Source organism: Podarcis gaigeae (assembly GCF_964106915.1).
Source record: "Podarcis gaigeae genome assembly, chromosome: 10".
NCBI lineage: Eukaryota > Metazoa > Chordata > Lepidosauria > Squamata > Lacertidae > Podarcis > Podarcis gaigeae.
Genome location: NC_139686.1, coordinates 33,585,517 through 33,603,874, shown reverse-complemented (window position 1 = coordinate 33,603,874; position 18,358 = coordinate 33,585,517). Strand labels below are relative to the sequence as shown.

General features: G+C 43.9%; 1 protein-coding gene across 2 annotated transcripts; it reads right to left on the bottom strand.

The window, feature by feature from the left end:
• Positions 1-1,136: 1,136 nt before the first annotated feature.
• Positions 1,137-18,034, bottom strand: LOC310825337 (sushi domain-containing protein 3-like). 2 transcript variants are annotated; one of them, XM_083698766.1, is made up of 5 exons: positions 17,662-18,034; positions 14,817-15,005; positions 14,429-14,585; positions 3,834-4,016; positions 1,137-1,763 (listed from the first exon to the last, which is right to left on the bottom strand). In XM_083698766.1, the coding sequence occupies exons 1-5, from the start codon at positions 17,837-17,839 to the stop codon at positions 1,508-1,510; spliced, it is 963 nt and encodes a 320-aa protein (XP_083554892.1). In that variant the 5' UTR covers positions 17,840-18,034; the 3' UTR covers positions 1,137-1,507. The 2 variants fall into 2 exon arrangements, with proteins under 2 accessions (XP_083554892.1, XP_083554893.1); XM_083698767.1 differs by lacking the exon at positions 3,834-4,016.
• Positions 18,035-18,358: the final 324 nt, after the last annotated feature.

The window sequence follows — 18,358 nt, the reverse complement described above, 5'->3', positions numbered from 1 at the left end:
ACTCCATTTAGCCCCAGTAAGCACAACACAGCAAACATTGAGCGTTGTCAGTGAAAGCCTTTGGCAGCCTCTCCCTACTGAGATTAGAAAGACACGCTCCTTACTGCACTTCAGGCCTCCAATAGACCAACACAGCTATCTGTTTTTGTGCAAATTTGTAGACACCCCTCCCTGGTTTCTTTTTATGGTTTACTTGGCTAGTTATGTTGTTTTGCTGAGGGTGGGGAGAGGAAATCAATGACATGTCCCATTTTATGGGAGTATGGAATTACAAGGTTTGGCAGCATTTTGGTATGTGCAGTTCCCTTGTAGCACCCTTGAGCCCCAGTTTTTACATTCATTTTTGGGAGGAGGAAGGCAGAAGATAAAGTACTAATCAGTCTCAGAGTTCCCTTGGTGGTGACAATTCTGTGGGGCAGCCCAGATGCTGATGCATATCTGCAGCAATGTTGTCAGGATCCCTAGGAGTGGCCTCACTTGTATGCCTCTGGTGAGACAACATAATCCCAGCATAATGTAAGTGACTATGAGAAGCCAGATATCAAGAGAAACTAGCAACTGAGGCGTAATAATACCACTTAACCTGTTGCTGGTCACAAATCTGAACTTAGACACATCTTGTATTTGTCATATGGCTTGCAGTCACCTGTTTTACTAAACCATGGAGTGGTATCAAGTTAAACAGGGCAGCTATAGACCCCATAAATCCGGTCTCCAGTACAGTTGTACCTTGGATCCCAAATGCCTTGCGAGTTCACTGTTTGGGCTCCTGAATGTCACAAACCTGGAAGTGAGTCTTCCGGTTTGTGAACGTTCTTTGAAACCCGAACGTCCGACGCAGCTTCCAATTGGCTGCAGGAGCCAATGTTTTCCAAACGGAGTTCCGGAACAGATTCCATTTGACTTCCAAGGTACCACTGTACATATTTAGGGGGTACACAGGGGAAGGAGAAGATGAACTTCCATTGCCCAGTCAGACGTGCTTGCACTAGGAGAAGTATTTAGTTGCATACTGCCCCGTGGTATTACTTCTCAATAAATCACTTTGTATAGGAATTCTGTAGATCTAGTCATGTATTCTGTGGAGAAATAACATTCGATCTGTTTCCTACTTCCTCAGTGAATAAGACTAGAGATGACATAAAAGGTTGTGGCTTTATTCTGTCAAGTTGTCCACCTGGCTACAGAAGAAACACTTTACTAAGTAATAGTACTATGAACCTATGCCTTGAAATAAAATAAATGTTAAAACTCATTTTCCTTTTTAGAGCTCCCACTGTTACCCAAATAGATGGTACATTTTCAGTAGTATGTTTCAATTTTGAACAAGCAGCCTATATCATAGGGTTGCATGCTTCAGATTATACATATTTTCTCTATTGTGTTTTACATAAACTGACCTATAATGACAGGTTTCATAAATGGGCTATGTATGCCATAAAAGAGCAAGAAGTCAGTTCCCACAGACTTCCATGAGTGCATTGCTGTTGGTTCATTACAAAGCGATTTATCTCGGATTCCAAAGTGCTGTCTTATTCAAAGGGTTCAGTCCTTCAGATCTTCTGTAATAAACAGAAGGCAAGGCTTGGGGGAGATTGCGATGGCAAGGTTTCACATTCAAGGGGGCGTCTCCTGGTTTCTGAAGCAAATGAACAAACATCGAGGCAGATGGGGCAGTTCCTGGCTTCAGAACAACCTGCGGGAAGATGTGGATTTCGGAGCATAAGCTTTGCGGTGCCCATTTCTGCAGATTCTCCTGGCTCCTATTAGAAATGGAACACAGTAAAAGAGATGGTGAGAGGTGTTGGGCAGTAATCAAAATCACTCTGAACAAAATGTTCTAAGACTAAAGGGCCACTGGAAAATAATGATCATGCTTTTGTGACATGAATTTCACTCTCTCCAGTCTGTGAAAGTGTCATTTGCTGCTTAGAAGGACATTTGAATCACCTGCTGTGTGGATCATAGAATTGTTGAGTTGGAAAGGACCCTGCGGATCATCTAGTCCTGCAATGCAGGAATATGCATCTGTCCCATATGAGAATCGAACCTGCCAGCTTGGTGTTCTCAGCACTGTGATTTAGTCCTCCAGATGTTGGACTTCACCTTTCATCATCCCTCACCCTTGGCTGTACCAGCTGCGGCTGGTGGGAGTTGGAGTCCTACAACATCTGGAAGGATCCCCTTACTCTCATCTGGTGAATCCCTCCTACATATTCAAAACCTTGGTTAAGCCATACAGAGAAGAGGATCAAGCCATGCCATATCCTAGATAGCTGCTTTTCCAGCTATGTAGCTCAAAATAAGAAGTGCTTTTAGTATTGGGAGCTTGGCATGATTTAACTGATTTTATATATTTTTAGCTGTGCCCCATTTGTTGATATTGTTGGTCTGTGTGCTGTGGGTAAACAGGGATCAACACTGTTCCCATAAGATTTCCTGGCTATTGTGGCAGGGACTCTCAAATCCTCCTGAGAGCACCCTTCTGTATAATAGGTCCCTCGCAATACAGCTGAACAGTGAATAGGTGAAATTACAAGAAAAGTAGCCTTCTGCAATATAATTTGAGGGTTATGATAACTGAAGAGCCCTCAGCAGTCATAGAAGGTTTAAGCCAATATGCTCCTCTTCATCTTCTGGGCAAGACTGAGACAGAACTTGTCTATCTGTCTTTCTGTGTCTATATGCAAGGAAATATTTCTCTCTCTCTTTTTTTAAACAACCCTGAAATGTTTAACAAATCTGGTTACAGTTTAGCATGCACTGAATTATGTCAAACATTAAAGAGTTGTCTCAGCTAGCAGTGCTCCAGCTGTGGACTAGTTACCAAACAACCCATCCTTTTAAGCAATGATTTCTTGGATAAGGCAAGAACAGTCACTTGGATTTAGATGGAAGAAGAATTTTCTTTGAGTTATACCAACCATGGTCTGGAGAAAAGAAAGTCAAAGGCATAACTTGCTTCTGATAATTTGGAATAGAATTAAAGTAATAATATTCTCATTGATATCTCCTATGGAAGGATCTTAAATATTGGACAAAGACTAGGAAGAACACCTACTTTCAAGATAGAATAATAGAATCATAGAATCATAGAGTTGGAAGAGACCACAAGGGCCATCGAGTCCAACCCCCTGATAATCCTATCACTTGATTCCTTCATGGTCAGTCTCTAGAATGAACAACTGCCGAAGATTGTTTTCTGAAATTTTAATTGGCACTTCTTTTCTACATCAATATGGTAATACAAGACAAGGTTTGAAAAACTTCAGCAGGTCAGATAGTTTAAACTTGTCTACTTGAGAAAATACAGTAGAGACAGGCCTGGGCTGAGTGAAGGAGTCCTTAGTAGATCTAAGAGGGACTCTATTAGGATTGTAATGCTTTGTGGTGGATAAAGGAAGGGGAGTGAGTACAGCATTAATTGGTGATAGTAGCTTTCAACATGCAGAGCAGTTTCACTAATGCAGTGTAAGCTTCTAGGCAAGATAGGGTAAACACTTGTATATTACATCCCACCCCCCACTAAAATGAAATGCACTCCCACAAAAGTCAGCCAATGTTTGCACAAAATGTCCATGTGTGCATGCACACGCACACTCCAGCTCACCATACTAGGAAAGCCTGGCTAGGCGACCTGTTTGCGCACTGCTGTGTAGGGGCTGGCTCCTGTTCTTCCTTCCTATGGTTCTTCATTCTTAAACCAGGTTGAGACCAGACAGCCCATCAGATGGTTCACTGCCAGCCCTCCAAATAGACCGCTGTGCTCTGTAAGTGGAGCCCACGGCCATCCTAAGGGGAAGAATTGACTGCAGGGTAGAGGCATGGAATACCTTTGGAATCCTTGGTTACTGCATCCTGCCAGAGCCCCAGGGTATGCACAACTGTAGAGGGCAGAGGTGCGATATTGAAGCCTGCGATTCTGCTTCATTTTCCCAAAGCGAGTCCTGCTTTTCCCCATCTCCTGTTTAGCTGAGTTTCCTCTCCCAACTTTGAATTTCCTTCTCGGTCGTTGCCTGGAATATGAGAAAATGTGCTACATTTGTCCTAGTTTATCAAGGTATTCACTACATTTACAATGGCAACATATATTTCAGGACAGGAGAGGTTACTGGATCAGGCCAGTGGCCTGTGTAGTCCAGCATCCTGTCTTTCAGGTGCCTGTCCTGCAGATTCTAGCCCTTTCCTTCAGTTGGATATCAATACCATCACTGAAATGTTCTTCTTGTTAAAAGAGAAGAGTGAATAAATGAAAACAAAGGGTTTCCTTCCCTTTGCTATAATGTAATCAGGCTTCAGAGTCTATTTAACAGCATTAAGCTCCTAAGAGGGGTTTTTGTGGTGGGACATTTAATTGGTTCTTTCAAAGTGGAGTTTTGTTTGGAAAATCCTGCTAGTCCGGTCCCCCTCCCCCCCCCAAATGGATACCTTCCCTCAGTGGTACACCTGAAAGAGAAAAGTCTGTTTGGGTTATGAGGTATATCTTTATCGCTTCTACTAAACCAGAGGAAGCTTGCGCTGTTTTAACAATATGGCAACGTGTGCTGCAGAAGAAGGTCCCTGGGTTCCCTTTTTCAATACTACTTTAGCGTTTGCTTTCACAAAATGACGAGTAAGATTTTTCTGCCCCGTAGAATTTGAACACACGCAGGCAAATGCAAAACTACAATGCAGATGCCAATTGATTGATTGATTGATTGGTTTATTACGGCCATTGGCCCATATCTAAAAACAATACATCAAAATAAACATAAACAATACAATTTAAACAGTTCCAAGTTAAAACACCCCTATAAAACCAATTTTACTTCAATTTAGTAAACTATACACAATAAGCTCCCTCTATGTCAACCGCAATTCAAATCCCTCAGATTTTGGGGGGTATGCGTCTTAGTTCTGGCACTTATTGATGGTTCTTAAGTTTGGCTAAGCTGTCAGAGTCATACAGTGATCCATTTCTCCTCTTATGAAATAAGACATTTATCAGGTATCTAGCGACTGCAAGGGATCTACTTGAGTCTTCGTCGTTTAATAAGTATATTATTTGGGCCTCCTGAGGTCTGTCAGCTATTCTCGATAAATATGGGGCCAGAAACTTGGACCGTGAAGCCGAATGTATAGGACAACAGAAGATTATATGATATAACGATTCTGTAGATCCACTTTTACAGTCACAGAGGAGTGAGATCTGTCCATTGGAGAGTCTGTTACCCAACACATTTGATGGGAAAACGTTGAATCTAGCCTTTATAAAGGCGTACCTGTGCATCACCACAGATAAGGTAGTTAAATAAGATGGAAGCTTCGTTGGTGGTGTTAAGCCAAGGTTTATCGGCGAACAGGTGCCACCACCTGTCGCAATATTAAATTGTAAATCCATCTCCTCTAATTTGTGAGTTATAATTCTCTTGGCAGAAATTAAGTCCAATTTTAGTAGTTCAGATGGAGATAGTCCTAAGGACACAAGTTTCCCATGTATTATTTTTGCCCAAGGGCTAGGGAAGTCGTCTCTCCAGAGACACTGTATCAAGTGGAGATTTGGAAGTTTATGCCATAATGCCAACCAGTAACAGAGGATGCATTTCCATAATGTGGTTTCTAGAGATGTAACATTTAGTTCGAGACGTATAGCAGTATTGCCTACACACCTGGGTAATTTTAGCAACCTTCTTAGCAGCTGGTTTTGGATTACCTCCAATTGGGTTAGATTAACAAAGGACCCCCATATTGGAATTGCATATGCTATTGTTGCAATCACCTTTGCCCTGAAAACTTTTAACACTGATGGAATATGGAAAGCCCCATCTGAAAAGAAAAAACGCAGTAGTGCAAAGGAAAGGGCTTTAGCTCTATTCAATACATATGCCAGATGGACCTTCCAGCCCATGCTGTGTTGGAGAAGGACTCCCAAGTACTGAAATTTAAAGACTTGGTCAATGGCTTTTCCATCTATTCTCCAATTATAGGTTTTTCGACTCTTGGTGAAAATTAGAACTTTGGACTTGGCATGATTAATTGTAAGAAAATTTGATTTGCAGTAAGCATCAAAAATTTTCAGTGCCCTCCTAAGGCCTACTCTTGAGAAAGATAGGATCACTGCGTCGTCTGCGTAGAGTAGAAGGGGGCAACGATATTGGGCAAGGCGGGGGGCATGGATTGTTTCTTGAGAATCTATTAGAGGCGCCCTCATATCACTTATAAATAGATTAAAAAGGGTCGGAGCAAGGATACATCCTTGACGGACACCTCTATTGATGGTTACTGAATTTGAGAGGTCGCCGGCCGGAGTGATTCTCACCCTTGCGGCTGATCCGTCATGCAATTTAGTTATTAGCCACAAAAGTCTTTTGTCTATTCCCCATCGTGCTAATTTTCCCCAAAGTAATCCCCTGGGGACGCTGTCAAAAGCGGCCTTTAAATCAATAAAGGCTGCACAAAGTTGGCCTCTATTTGGGGCGGAATATTTCCGGGCAAGGTGGTATAAAACTAAGACATGATCAACCGCAGACTGATTCGGTCTAAAACCAGCCTGTTCAGGCCCAATCAGGTTGTTCTCTTCGGCCCACTTAGTAAGCTTAGTTAACAAGAACCGTGCATATATTTTCCCAATTACTGACAATAAACTGATATTCCTGTAATTTCCCGGGTCATCTGTCGAGCCCTTTTTATGAATTGGAATAATAATCGCATCCTTCCATATTCTTGGAACCTTCCCACTGTTGTTTACGGCATCAAAAGTAACAGCCAGGACCTTTGCCCACCAGTGTGCATGAAGTTTTATAGCTTCCGCCGGGACTAGGTCGGGACCGGGGGCTTTTCCAACTTTGAGATTGGAAATGAGTCCGTGGATTTCTTCTGGGTCAGTGGGTGGCCAAAGAGGGAGCTGCTCATAGAATCCATCGATTTTATTAATATTAAGGTCTGGTAAGGCAAAATAGTTCCTTAGAAATGATTCCCAAACTGGGGCAGGAATAACGGTTAGTGGGTAACTTTTAGATTTTCTGTTAACCAACAGCCAGAATTTTCGGGAATTACGGGTATTTGAGGCAGCTATAAGTGCATGCCAGCGGTTCAGTTGCCATTCCTGTTTGGCCTTTTTTTGCACATATTTGTAAGCTGATTTTGCCTGATAGTACTCCTTGGGAAGCATAGTCGCCCCTGAGGATTTGTAATCATTATAAATAGCACAAAGATGTTGTTTGGCTTCTTTGCAATTACGGTTAAACCACAGTGCACCTGTCTTGGAGTGGGCCCGATTTACCTGGTGGGTTGGGACAGTAAAGAATGACGTGAGGTCATTCAACAGATTGGCAAATAGATTAATAGTTTGATCGTGTTCATATGAGGTTATGTCAAGGACTGAATAGGTTTGTATGATCTCCTGCTGAAAAAATTGAGAATATTTTTGAGCCTGCGTTACAGACCACTTTATACCCTTCACTCGTAATGCCGTATTAATGCCCTCTACTGGGTTTTCTGTGTTAGTGTCTAATTGAGTTGGATGACTGTACTCGTCCCCGTGCCAGTCTAGGTCAAACATAGCAGCAAGTGGAAGGTGGTCACTGAACTGAATATTGTCAATCTTAAAAGAGAGAGCTTTCGGCATCAGATCACTCGAGGCTAAAAGGTAATCTAGTACACTGTTTGATTTTATGCCTAGGTGGGTATACTCCCCCGGTATATCGGGAGGGCAGCAACCATTCAGGGGTACTAGGTTTAAGCGAATAGCCATTTGGTAAAGAAGTACACCCGCCTCGTTTACTTTAGAGTCTTTTGAGGTTCTCCTCACGGCGTGACTCAAATCATAATTGTCGAGGCATGGAGCAGACCACCATTTAGCTTTAGTTAAATCGACCCAATTTGCTGCTATGCGTGCGTTAAAGTCACCCCCAATTAAGGATTGGCTATTGGAATATTTAACTCGGCATGATACTAAATGATCTTCTAATATTTCCCATCTATCATGCAGTTCAAGGGACGAACCCCCTGGCGGGAGGTAGACATTGGAGATTAGCAGTGATACTTCCCCCCCCCCGACATCAACCCGGATAAAACATAGGGGGGAGCAGTCAAAACTAATGAAAATTTGAAATGCAGCTTCAGTGAGATACCAATTACTAGACCACCTTTCGGCCGTCCTCCTTTCTGGGAGGGGCAAGCTGGAAGAGATAGAAGGTCGAATCCGTTTATAACAATTTCACCCTCCTCCCAAGTTTCTTGCAATAGAATGATATGAAACGAATTGATGTACGACTGGAATTCTGGGTCACATTTTTTCCTACGCCAGCCAGCGATGTTCCAACAGAGGATCGATATTGGTGGTTTTTTGGGTTGTCCGGCTAACCGTCATTTAAATTCTTGTGGGAAGCTCTTATGCAGCAAGGACGCTCCCTTAAAGAAGTCCGTTATTTTCCTTTGCTGAGGGTTGACGTCCTGGTGTGGTGAGTCTTTTGCTCTGGTGCGCGCCGGTTGTGGTGGGTCTTTTGCTCTGGTGCGAGCCGGTTGTGGCACGATCAAGTCGCAAGGGCCAGACTTTTGGGGGGGCAGAAAAGAGTTAGCATCCTGGTGAGTAGAGATAATATTTGGCAATTTTAGCTGTCGGGCCCAACTAGGCTCTGAAGAGGCTCCTGCCAAGTCCGCTGGAGCCGTCCTCTTTGGGGATCTAACTGAAGCACTTGTGATCATTTGATTTATATGTCCTGCTGGGTCTTCAGTCCACTCTGTGTTGACTCTCGACACTATAGTGTCTTCCTCACGTAATTTTTGGATTTTTGGTGGAGAAGCCTGACTTGGAGTGGCCACTACCGTCTCAGGTCGTGGATGGTCTTCGATGTATGTTGATTCCAAGTCTGGCATGGAGGGGTGCAGGGGTGACAATTTATCCAGGGGAGTGTTATCCTGAGATTCATTCTTTGATCGGTTAATCTCAGAGGGAACAGATAAGTCTATTAAAACAGGGATGAGTTCCCAGTGTGAAGGGGGGGAGAAGAGTCTGCCTCCAGCAGTGAGACCTTCCCCTCCAATGCCGATGGCACCTTATATGCTGGATATTGGGGGATTGTTGTTTCCACCTCCATGGGGCATGGCACCGCTAAGTTAGAGTGGGTATTATTCATAGTAACTCCGTTGCAGGCGATACTTAGGAGCTGAAGTTTAAGTGAGTCCAGCCTATTTATAATTTCTTGTTGTTCCCTCGCTGGTAACTCTCCAAAGGAGGCGATAAGCTCTCTTTCCTCCTGGGGTGTCAAAGAGTTACTGGCACAATCATAGTGTTTAGTTGTAGGAGTGGGGGTACTATGGGACTGGCCCTGACATGAGGTGTACAGCTCAGCCCTCTTTTGTGGTTCAGGATGGGAAGATTGTATCGTCTCCTTGATTAATCTCTCCGATAGGAGGGGTCTAATTATGGAGTCCATGAAAACTCTCGTTGGAAGAATGCCAAGACTATTCAAAAACACTTTTTGCTGAATAAGAAGAGAGGGGATTTTTGCAGAGCGGAAAGCCAGCATTATTCTCTGATATCTGTTCTGGCGGACTAAGGGAAGCACAGCACAAAGATCTATTTGTGATGTCTCGAGTTTTAGAAGCCATCTGAGGTGCTCTTTAGACCCATGTAGCGTTGTCCAACTTAGGTCCCTTTCCCGGAAGGTTAGGGAAATCTTCCTTGGATGTAGAATCAGGGATTGGCGATTCAGTGCGGGGTTGAGATTGTATTTGCAGTTCTTCATACAATCAGTGTTTGGTGGAGCTTTCTGCCGGCGCAATGGAACATCTACTGCCCCATCTTGGGCTGTCTGTGCCGGCTGGTCATCCAGTTTTTGCTGAAGGCTATGCAGCTGAGAGGATAGACCGTCAATTCTCTTAAATATACAGTTTAGAGTTCTAATTATTAGATGGAGTTGCTCGCATCCTGTGCAGTCCGATTCGGCTACCAACTCCTCCTTCGGATAGGGACCATCCCCATTTGTGTTACCATTAGCGTTTCCAATTTGTAACGTCTCAGGGGCCTCATCTTCTGATGTTGTTTCAAGGGCAGTTAGAGGATCGAAACGATTTTGAGTTGCTATTGAGTAGGTACATTCCTCGGGGCCTCTCCCTCCTTTAGGTGAACCCTTTCTTAATTGCTTAGGCCTCGGAGAGGATAATGCCTCGTCAGAGTCTCTTGGACGTTTTCCATGACCCATAAGTCAATTTTGCAGGAGAACCGTCGTGGGCACTGTGCTGGGGAGCTCCTTAAATCCTTTAGTCTTCCTCACAAGAATACTACCACTTCCAGGAGAGTGGTGCCATAAAATTACTCACAGTAAGGCAGTTAATTCAAGCCTCTTCCTTCCCCTCTTCCTTGTTCCTAGGATTTTTGAGACAGCTCAGTTCCAGCGGTCGGGCAAAATTCACTTCGTAGTATGCAATAAACTAAAAGCTAAAGGAAAGAGCTGGACGACAGGGCAGAGGATTTATGCCCAGGAGAACCTTTCACTTATCTCTCCCAGTTAGGGAGGCGGCGGCAACCATGGCGGCAAGTCCGGCGTCAGAGCAACCCAGATAAAAAGAAAACAAAGATAACACAAGCAGCGGGGTACTAAAAGATACTAAAAGACAGCCAGCACAGCCAGCAGATCATTAAAACTCACGGATAAAAACAAGGGAGGATAAAAACCGCTTAAAACCACTTAAAAACTCTGATAAGGGTAAGCGAAATTACTCGGAAACTACCTTCGCCGCCATGTTGGATGCACCGAGAGGCAATGCAGATGCCAAAAAATTACAATTAATTAGAAAGAAGTGACAGATTGGTGGGTGTAAACAACAGAGTTGTTAAACAAACAAACAAACAAACACCCCCACATTTTCCCTTTAGGTGGGAAATGGCTTCCATCAGGCCTTGCTATGAGTTCTGTCAGTGAATGAGAAAGTATTTGGAGACCCCCAAATTATGAAATGTAGTAAAAACACAAAAGCAGTCTTTAAATCTATACCATGTCTGACAGCAAGTAGTTGACGCTGTGTGCTTAGGCAACAGCATATTCCAGTCCTTCACTTTTACACCGTTTCTGTCATAGAATCGTAGAGTTGGAAGGGATTCCAAGAGTCATCAAACCCAACCCTCTGCAATGCAGGAATCTCAACTAATGCATCCCTGACAGATGGCCATCCAACCTCTGCTTAAAACCTCCAATGAAAGTGAGTCCACCGTATTCTGAGGGAGTCTGTTTCACTGTTAAACAGCTCTTACTGTCAGAAAGCTCTTCCTGATGTTTAGTCATTCTGCATTCACGTATGTATGGGGGGGTGACTTTCATACTCTCAATGTGGGGATTATAGTTTGGAGTGTGTGGCTTTTGGTTTACTCCTCTTGTGGTACAGGAAACAACAGCATAAAGCCGATTTGTCTACCACCTGGCCCTGTCTTCACCTGCCTAGGGCCTACCTGCTGTTTTGGACCACATTTCCCATCAGCTCCTGCTAACCCATCTTCAAATTAGAGAAGGTTTTAGATTTGACCCCTTGGCCTGCAGATGGCAGCACTAGCTTAGTAATTTGCTCAGTAACTCAGAAGAAGTTTGATGCAGGAGAAATATACGATAAAATGCACCCCTCTCACGGTGTAACACTTTGCAATGCAAGAGAAAAAGTGATTGAGAGTAGCAATGGAACTACAACAGAATCTAGAATTCTCCCAGGCTTACGGTCATATTCAATACAGCACTAAAGTGAACATTCCCCCAGTGCAAAGTTTTCTCCTTGCACAAAGGAAGAACAGCTCCCCCCCCCCAACCCCCCTGGAGAAAATTTGAGGACAGTGCATACACTGGCGGAGGAAGAGGGATGCGGGGGGAGCGTCACACCCCCGGTAGCGCAATCCCGGTGGGGTGCCATTGCTGCTCCCCTCCCACTGGGCACCATGCCCCCACAGATGGGGCACCACACCCCCAGGATGTGCGCCACGCCCCTGGGATGCGCGCCAGCCATGCCCCCGCCTGCTCTCCATGCCCCCCCCCCCGTGCCAGAATATGAAGCTCCACCACTGATTCCAGAGTGTGTGCAGAGGAAGGAGAACGGGGAATCTTGTGCTAGTGCAGAAAAAAATATATTTGACCAACTGCCCTTAGTGTTTTAAGGCTGCTGAAATCATAGAATCATAGAATTGTGGAGTTGGAAGGGACCTCAAGGGTCATTTAGTACAACCCCCTGGAATACAGGATTCTCAGCTAAAGCATCCATGACAGAAAATAGAGCACAACATTCTTGCCATGACACACACTCTCTCTCTGTATATATATCCTTTGCAAATACCTCATTCTACCAGAGATGTGATGGGTTTGGTTAATATGAGACCCTTCTCTGTGAGTACTACAAACAAACTACAGGGAGGAACCAGAGGTGTTATATTGGCACAGTGACTGAGTCTATTAGAGCATACATGCATAGTATTCGGGAAAAGGGTAAGCACTTGAATGATATATTTTGATGGTTGTACATTTATATAGCTGTCTCATAGGGAACATATAACCATCAAGGACTATGTATATTTTCTCAGAAGGAAGTCCTATTGTACTTAGTGGGATTTATTATGCCCATAAAGGTGGGATAGGAAGCCAAGAGCAGTGTGGTGCTGCTCTAATACTCCTAATCCATATGGCAAATCTTGCAAGGGATTGAGAAGAGCAAACATGTAGATTGTAGAGACTCATTTTAAAACTGGGCTCCATTTCTCCATCACCAGAGGGAGCTTCATTCTATACACACCATAATACGCAGGACAAATGCTTAAATAAATGTCCTGCCGAAAGCCTATTGCACTGGATCCAGCCTCGTTGGTTGCAGAAAGGGAACTTGCTTTTCACAGTCTACCCAAAACCCAAAGATACGTGTTCTTGGATGAGGGCCCAGCCCTGCCCCTTCCTCTCCCCAAGTCTGGAAAAAGTGTAGGAGGGGATGTGGGGCCCTTGCAACTGATCAAACTGCTTTGAATCACTGGAGTGGTAAAATAGCTCATGAAGCTGGACCTCAAAATGTAAGTGAGGGCTTGGCTCTGGAAACACCTGCTAGTTGGCTGCTGAATTCATCAGCCACCACCCTTGCGACTCCCTGCCACAAATATTATTTTTGCCGAATGGACTGTTTTTCAAATAACCCAACAAGCCAATCTGATCCCCAGACTTTCTCCCTTTCCTGAGCTCCTGTAGCTGCCAAGTTTCAGCCACCATCTTTCCTAATGTTCCCATGCATTCCTGCCATGCCATGCCATTACATGTACATACACATAATGCTTACCCAATTTAAGTATGGAGAGCTTTCTTATGGGCACATGCCAACGGAACGGGATAGCAGTGGATTCCCTCAGAAGCAACAATCAAAGGGTGCAAGGGCACAATTAATGGGGGAGATATGGAAGAGGTGCCCCAGTCATTCGGAAAGGAGAGAACCATCTGTGCCAAATTTTGCTCATTTGAGAGAGGAAGGGAGTTAATTTTAATAAACTATTGAGGATCAGGAGTTGGATGAATGAACCTAACCAGAGATATCCAAGTCAGCAATCAGAATATATATATATATGTACGCACACCTGCCCCTGACAAATTTGTGTTTTCCTACTTAGAGAGACTGCAGGGCACAGATGAGGGGAAAATGGGTGGTGTAAGAATAGCTACTTCACATCTTGCTGCTTTGGGGCAAAGTACAGTGGTACCTCGCATTACAGACGCTTCAGGTTACAGTCTCCGCTAACCCAGATATAGTACCTCAGGTTAAGAACTTTGCTTCAGGATGAGAACAGAAATCGCGCAGCGGTGGCTGGAGGCCCCATTAGCTAAAGTGGTACCTCAGGTTAAGGTTTCATAAGGACCTCCAGAACGAATTAAGTTCTTAACCTGAGGTACCACTGTACGATATTCTCACAGGATCTTGGCATGCACGTGGGGAAAGTTACTGACAGAATACAACTTCCATAGCCACAGTTTCCAGAGCTAAAAGACTTCACACTGAAAACATAATCTTCCCAGCGCAGTCAGTGGAACAGGCAGATGCTTAAGAAACAAACATGTCTCCCTCTCACTAATAGTCAATGTGGGGCCCTCAATATGTTGTTGCACCCCAACTTCCCAACCAGTTGTCAGGGAGAGGATGGCAGGAACTACATGGGCGATTCACGCTCTCTATAGGTTGATAAAGTCTAATAAGAGAGTTGTACCTATTACCGGCCTAGAGATTTTTCAGTGGGCTCTAATAAAAACATTGCCAATCTGAATGGAAAGGAGACTGAGGGCTATGCAGCACTCCTTTCTTTAATTTGTTTGGCTCAGTCTTGGATATCTGGCCATTCCTCATCGAACAGCCTTAGTGGTGGAGTCATTTCTCACGTGAGGGCCTAATTATGGTGGTGAATGGGCCTGACTGAGGTTACAGGCGGAATCTAGTCAATACTTACCCTCTTCTGGTGTCACTGCTTTGTTCTTTTGCCCTCAACATCCTGTCTTGCAGACAACAAACAGCGAAGGAGATTGACATGGTAATAATGATCACTCCACTGATGAGAGAGGCGATTACTGCCACCCGGAAACCTTTGTCCAGGGGCTTTGGGATCACTAAGGTGACAAAAACAAAGCATGCTTGTTATGAGTCACTGTAAATGGCATTAACTGAAGGGCACCTGGAATATTGCCAGTTCACTCCTTAGTTTCTCCATTTAGAATCTTTATTTTTGAGGAGAGATTGATCTGAAAAGATGCATACTTTCTTGATCCACATTTGAACAGCGCAATATTCTGTTCATACAAAGCCCAGCAATTCAGAAATAAGTTTAACCAGTAGCTTACCTTCACAGTGAGGTGGGGGGTGACTCCAGTAAAAGATGCTTCCTTCTAGCAAACAGGTCAGTTTTCGTTTGCCCACAAGCTGATAGCCTTCTTTGCACCAGTATGTGACCACTGAACCCAGGGAGCTGCCAGAGCCTTCTTCGGTATAATAAAACCCATAGCTTGGAGGGAGGAGAGCTGTGCACTGAGCTGCAACAGACACAGGGAAACTAAATATGGGTTATCTGAAGAACACATCTGTATGAATCAATGGCATTGGCAGCTCAGGTCTGTAAATGAGGTTCTGCAAAGTGACTTGTGCAGCAGCAGCTTTTGTCTGCATGGGAGCTGCTGTAATGTGATGGCATCACAAGAGGGTGAATTGATGGAGGATAAGGCTATCAGTGACCACTAGTCATGATGGCTACATGCCAGCACCAGGATCAGAGACAGCGTGCCTTGAATTCTGGTAGCTGGGGAACAACAGTGGGAGAGGGCTGTTGCCCTCTTGTGTACAGTGGTACCTCGGGTTAAGTACTTAATTCGTTCCGGAGGTCCGTTCTTAACCTGAAACTGTTCTTAACCTGAAGCACCACTTTAGCTAATGGGGCCTCCTGCTGCCGCCGCACCGCTGCTGCTGCACGATTTCTGTTCTCATCCTGAAGCAAAGTTCTTAACCTGAAGCACTATTTCTGGGTTAGCGGAGTCTGTAACCTGAAGTGTATGTAACCTGAAGCGTATGTAACTTGAGGTACCACTGTATCTGATTGGCTGCTCTGGTAAACTTTATGCTGGGTTAGATAGGTCTTTGAATCAGACTAAGGAAAGTGGCTCTTATAACTTGGTGCTTCTCATGTTGAACTGTATGTATGAAAGAAGGGTACTCCCTGAAAAAAGTGGGTGTTTTGTATTGTACAGCTGTGCAAACTGTCCATACTATGACAAGCAAAACCAGATGTATTGCATTTGTGCATTCCATCTCTTCTCTCCATACACCACATTTTAAAGCAAGGGAAGGAAATCAGGGCACATGGTGAGGTCTGAAGTGTTCCCAGGAAAATGCTGGTTTTTCATTATTGTACTTGCTGCCTCTTGAGGGTAAGTATGGTTCAGCGCTCATAAGAGGGTTAGCAAATTCCTTCAGGCTGGAAACTAAGCAGTAAGTACGGATTTGGCATCCAGTGTAACTGGGACAACACAGTTCTCTGTGCCTACTCAGAAGTAAGTCCCACTAAGTTCAACAGAATTTGCTCCCAGGTAAGTGTGTGTAGGATTGCAGTCTAAAACTATGGAACTGGCTGGCTGGTAAACAGCTCACCTAAGGCTAAATGCTTAGTTTCTCAAACTTACATCCTTTTGCTAGGCTACTTGTTTGTCTCTACTGAGAGGCCATGGTTAGTTTGGGAAAGAGACATAGACAACCAGATCTCTGAAGATGACCAGAAGAAAATTTGGCAAAGATATGCCATGAAGGTAAATTTGCCTAGAGTTCATCTCAGTCCACATTAAAATTAGTGCACCAGAAGCACCTGCTACTTCTAAGGCTTGTTTGTTTGTTTATTTATTAAATTTGTTCACTGCCCCATTCTCATAGATCCCAGGGAGGCTCACAGCATAAACTTCCCTCACTTTGGAGTTGGAGAAAACTTGGACCTCAAAGCTTGTGGTAGAGCAGTCTGATGGACTCAGGCATACAATATTAACAAAATAATACAGATAATTTGTCTCCCAATCACAAGCCTTTTCAACCAGACATACTTCATAACACTGGAGGCAGCAGAATTCAATAAGGTTTTGGGCTGTTCTTCAGTGGCATAAGTGAAGTACCAGGACCATGTGATCAATGGCTTCTCTAAATCAGATGTCTTTAACATGTAATGGTTTCCATTCATTGCATTCATTAACAACAATTCATCAATATAAATATACACCTCTCATCAATTTTGGACTGGACATGTTTCTACATTGTGCGTTGATTTCATTCTAATGGGGACAACATATTCGTGCCTACTCCTTTATAGTTTGTTATGCCATTCTATTATACTTTGCTGATCTTTAAAAATCCTTCAAAAACACTTCAATAAACAGTTTTTAAATAAATAAACATAGTATGTATAGTGCAGGGGGGAGAGAGGGACCTGTTCACCAATTCCCCACCAAGTGCCCCCTTTCCCTGCAATTGCCTTACAGAGAAAACAACTGAAATAACGAATCCTAAGTTTTCCTCCTAAGATAATGTTATCCCCTTGGTACCAGCTCTGCTCCTCCTGAAAAGTTTATCAAACTACCAATATCCCCACCCCCCAGGAGGGGAGAAGATGTAATGATGCACTGATTTTTGCATGGTATAAAAGAAATATTTTTGCTCAAAAAAGAGGAGATTCAGAGAACATCTAGAACATATGTGGTAGTTCTGCCTGTTCCAACAGGATAGTTGAAGATGCCATAGTGTGCTTCCTAGTGAATTTGCACCATGCTTACAAAACGACACACTTGTACTTTACATTTACTAGCACAGAATAATTGCCACCACATCCCTCAACATTTATATGCACTAAAGTAGGTTAAATTCTTCATACCACTTATATGTGTGCATTGAGTCTGTGAGAAAAAAATCCATAGCTTTGATCCTCAGTGACGCTTAAGAGTTAACGTTGTGGTTTTTGTAGCAGTTAATATGAGCGAGTGGCTAAACCGGGATGCCAAGGGGCAAGTAATGAGTGACCTAGTAATGAGCCCCTTGAGCGATGGTAGGAAGAATACCCTTTCGATAGCAAGTTGAGTGTATTAGACACACAAGATGTGACTTTTGGCTGAAGATCTGAGGACACAAACACACACTTAAACACAAGACGTTTCAGAGTACCTGAAAGGTTGCCTTGAACAATGGTCCCATTTCCAGCATCTCTAAGAAATTTCTTTACACCAGCTTCCTCTGCAGGGATGGTGGTCAAGGATTCCAGAGCTTCACTCAAGGTAAACTCTAGGCAACTCCAGGCTAGTAGGCAGAGGGCTGCGTGTTCCTGGGATGGTTGCTTCTTCATATCTTGAGGCTTTGCTGTGGCATCCTGGAGTTCTCCCAATAATATTGAATGTATGTGTGCATGTTTTCCCCTTCTTCACTCAAAATCTGACCTGGCAGCAGTAAGCTGGATTTGAGGTCTTTAAGCCTTGAGGAGGAAAGCCTGTTTGTTCCCCAGAGACCAGCTGCCATTTCACCAAATCTTACAAGACTGAAGGAACCTACAATGGTACCTTGGGTTAAGTACTTAATTCGTTCCGGAGGTTCGTTCTTAACCTGAAACCGTTCTTAACCTGAAGCACCACTTTAGCTAATAGGGCCTCCTGCTGCCACAGTGCTGCCGGAACATGATTTTTGTTCTCATCCTGAAGCAAAGTTCTTAACCCGAGGTAATATTTCTGGGTTAGCAGAGTCTCTGTAACCTGAAGTGTATGTAACCTGAAGCATGTGTAACCTGAGGTACCTCTCTCTCTCTCTCTCTCTCTCTCTCTCTCTCTCTCTCACACACACACACACACAAATATCTCTTTGAATTGTCTTC

Coding starts and splice junctions, on each gene's coding strand:
- LOC310825337 (XM_083698766.1), bottom strand. CDS start 17,839: ATGAAGAAGCAACCATCCCAGGAACACGCAGCCCTCTGCCTACTAGCC. Junction 15,006..17,661: donor TGTTCAAGGCAACCTTTCAG/GTACTCTGAAAC, acceptor TGTCTGTTGCAG/CTCAGTGCACAGCTCTCCTC. Junction 14,586..14,816: donor CCCCCCACCTCACTGTGAAG/GTAAGCTACTGG, acceptor TTGTCACCTTAG/TGATCCCAAAGCCCCTGGAC.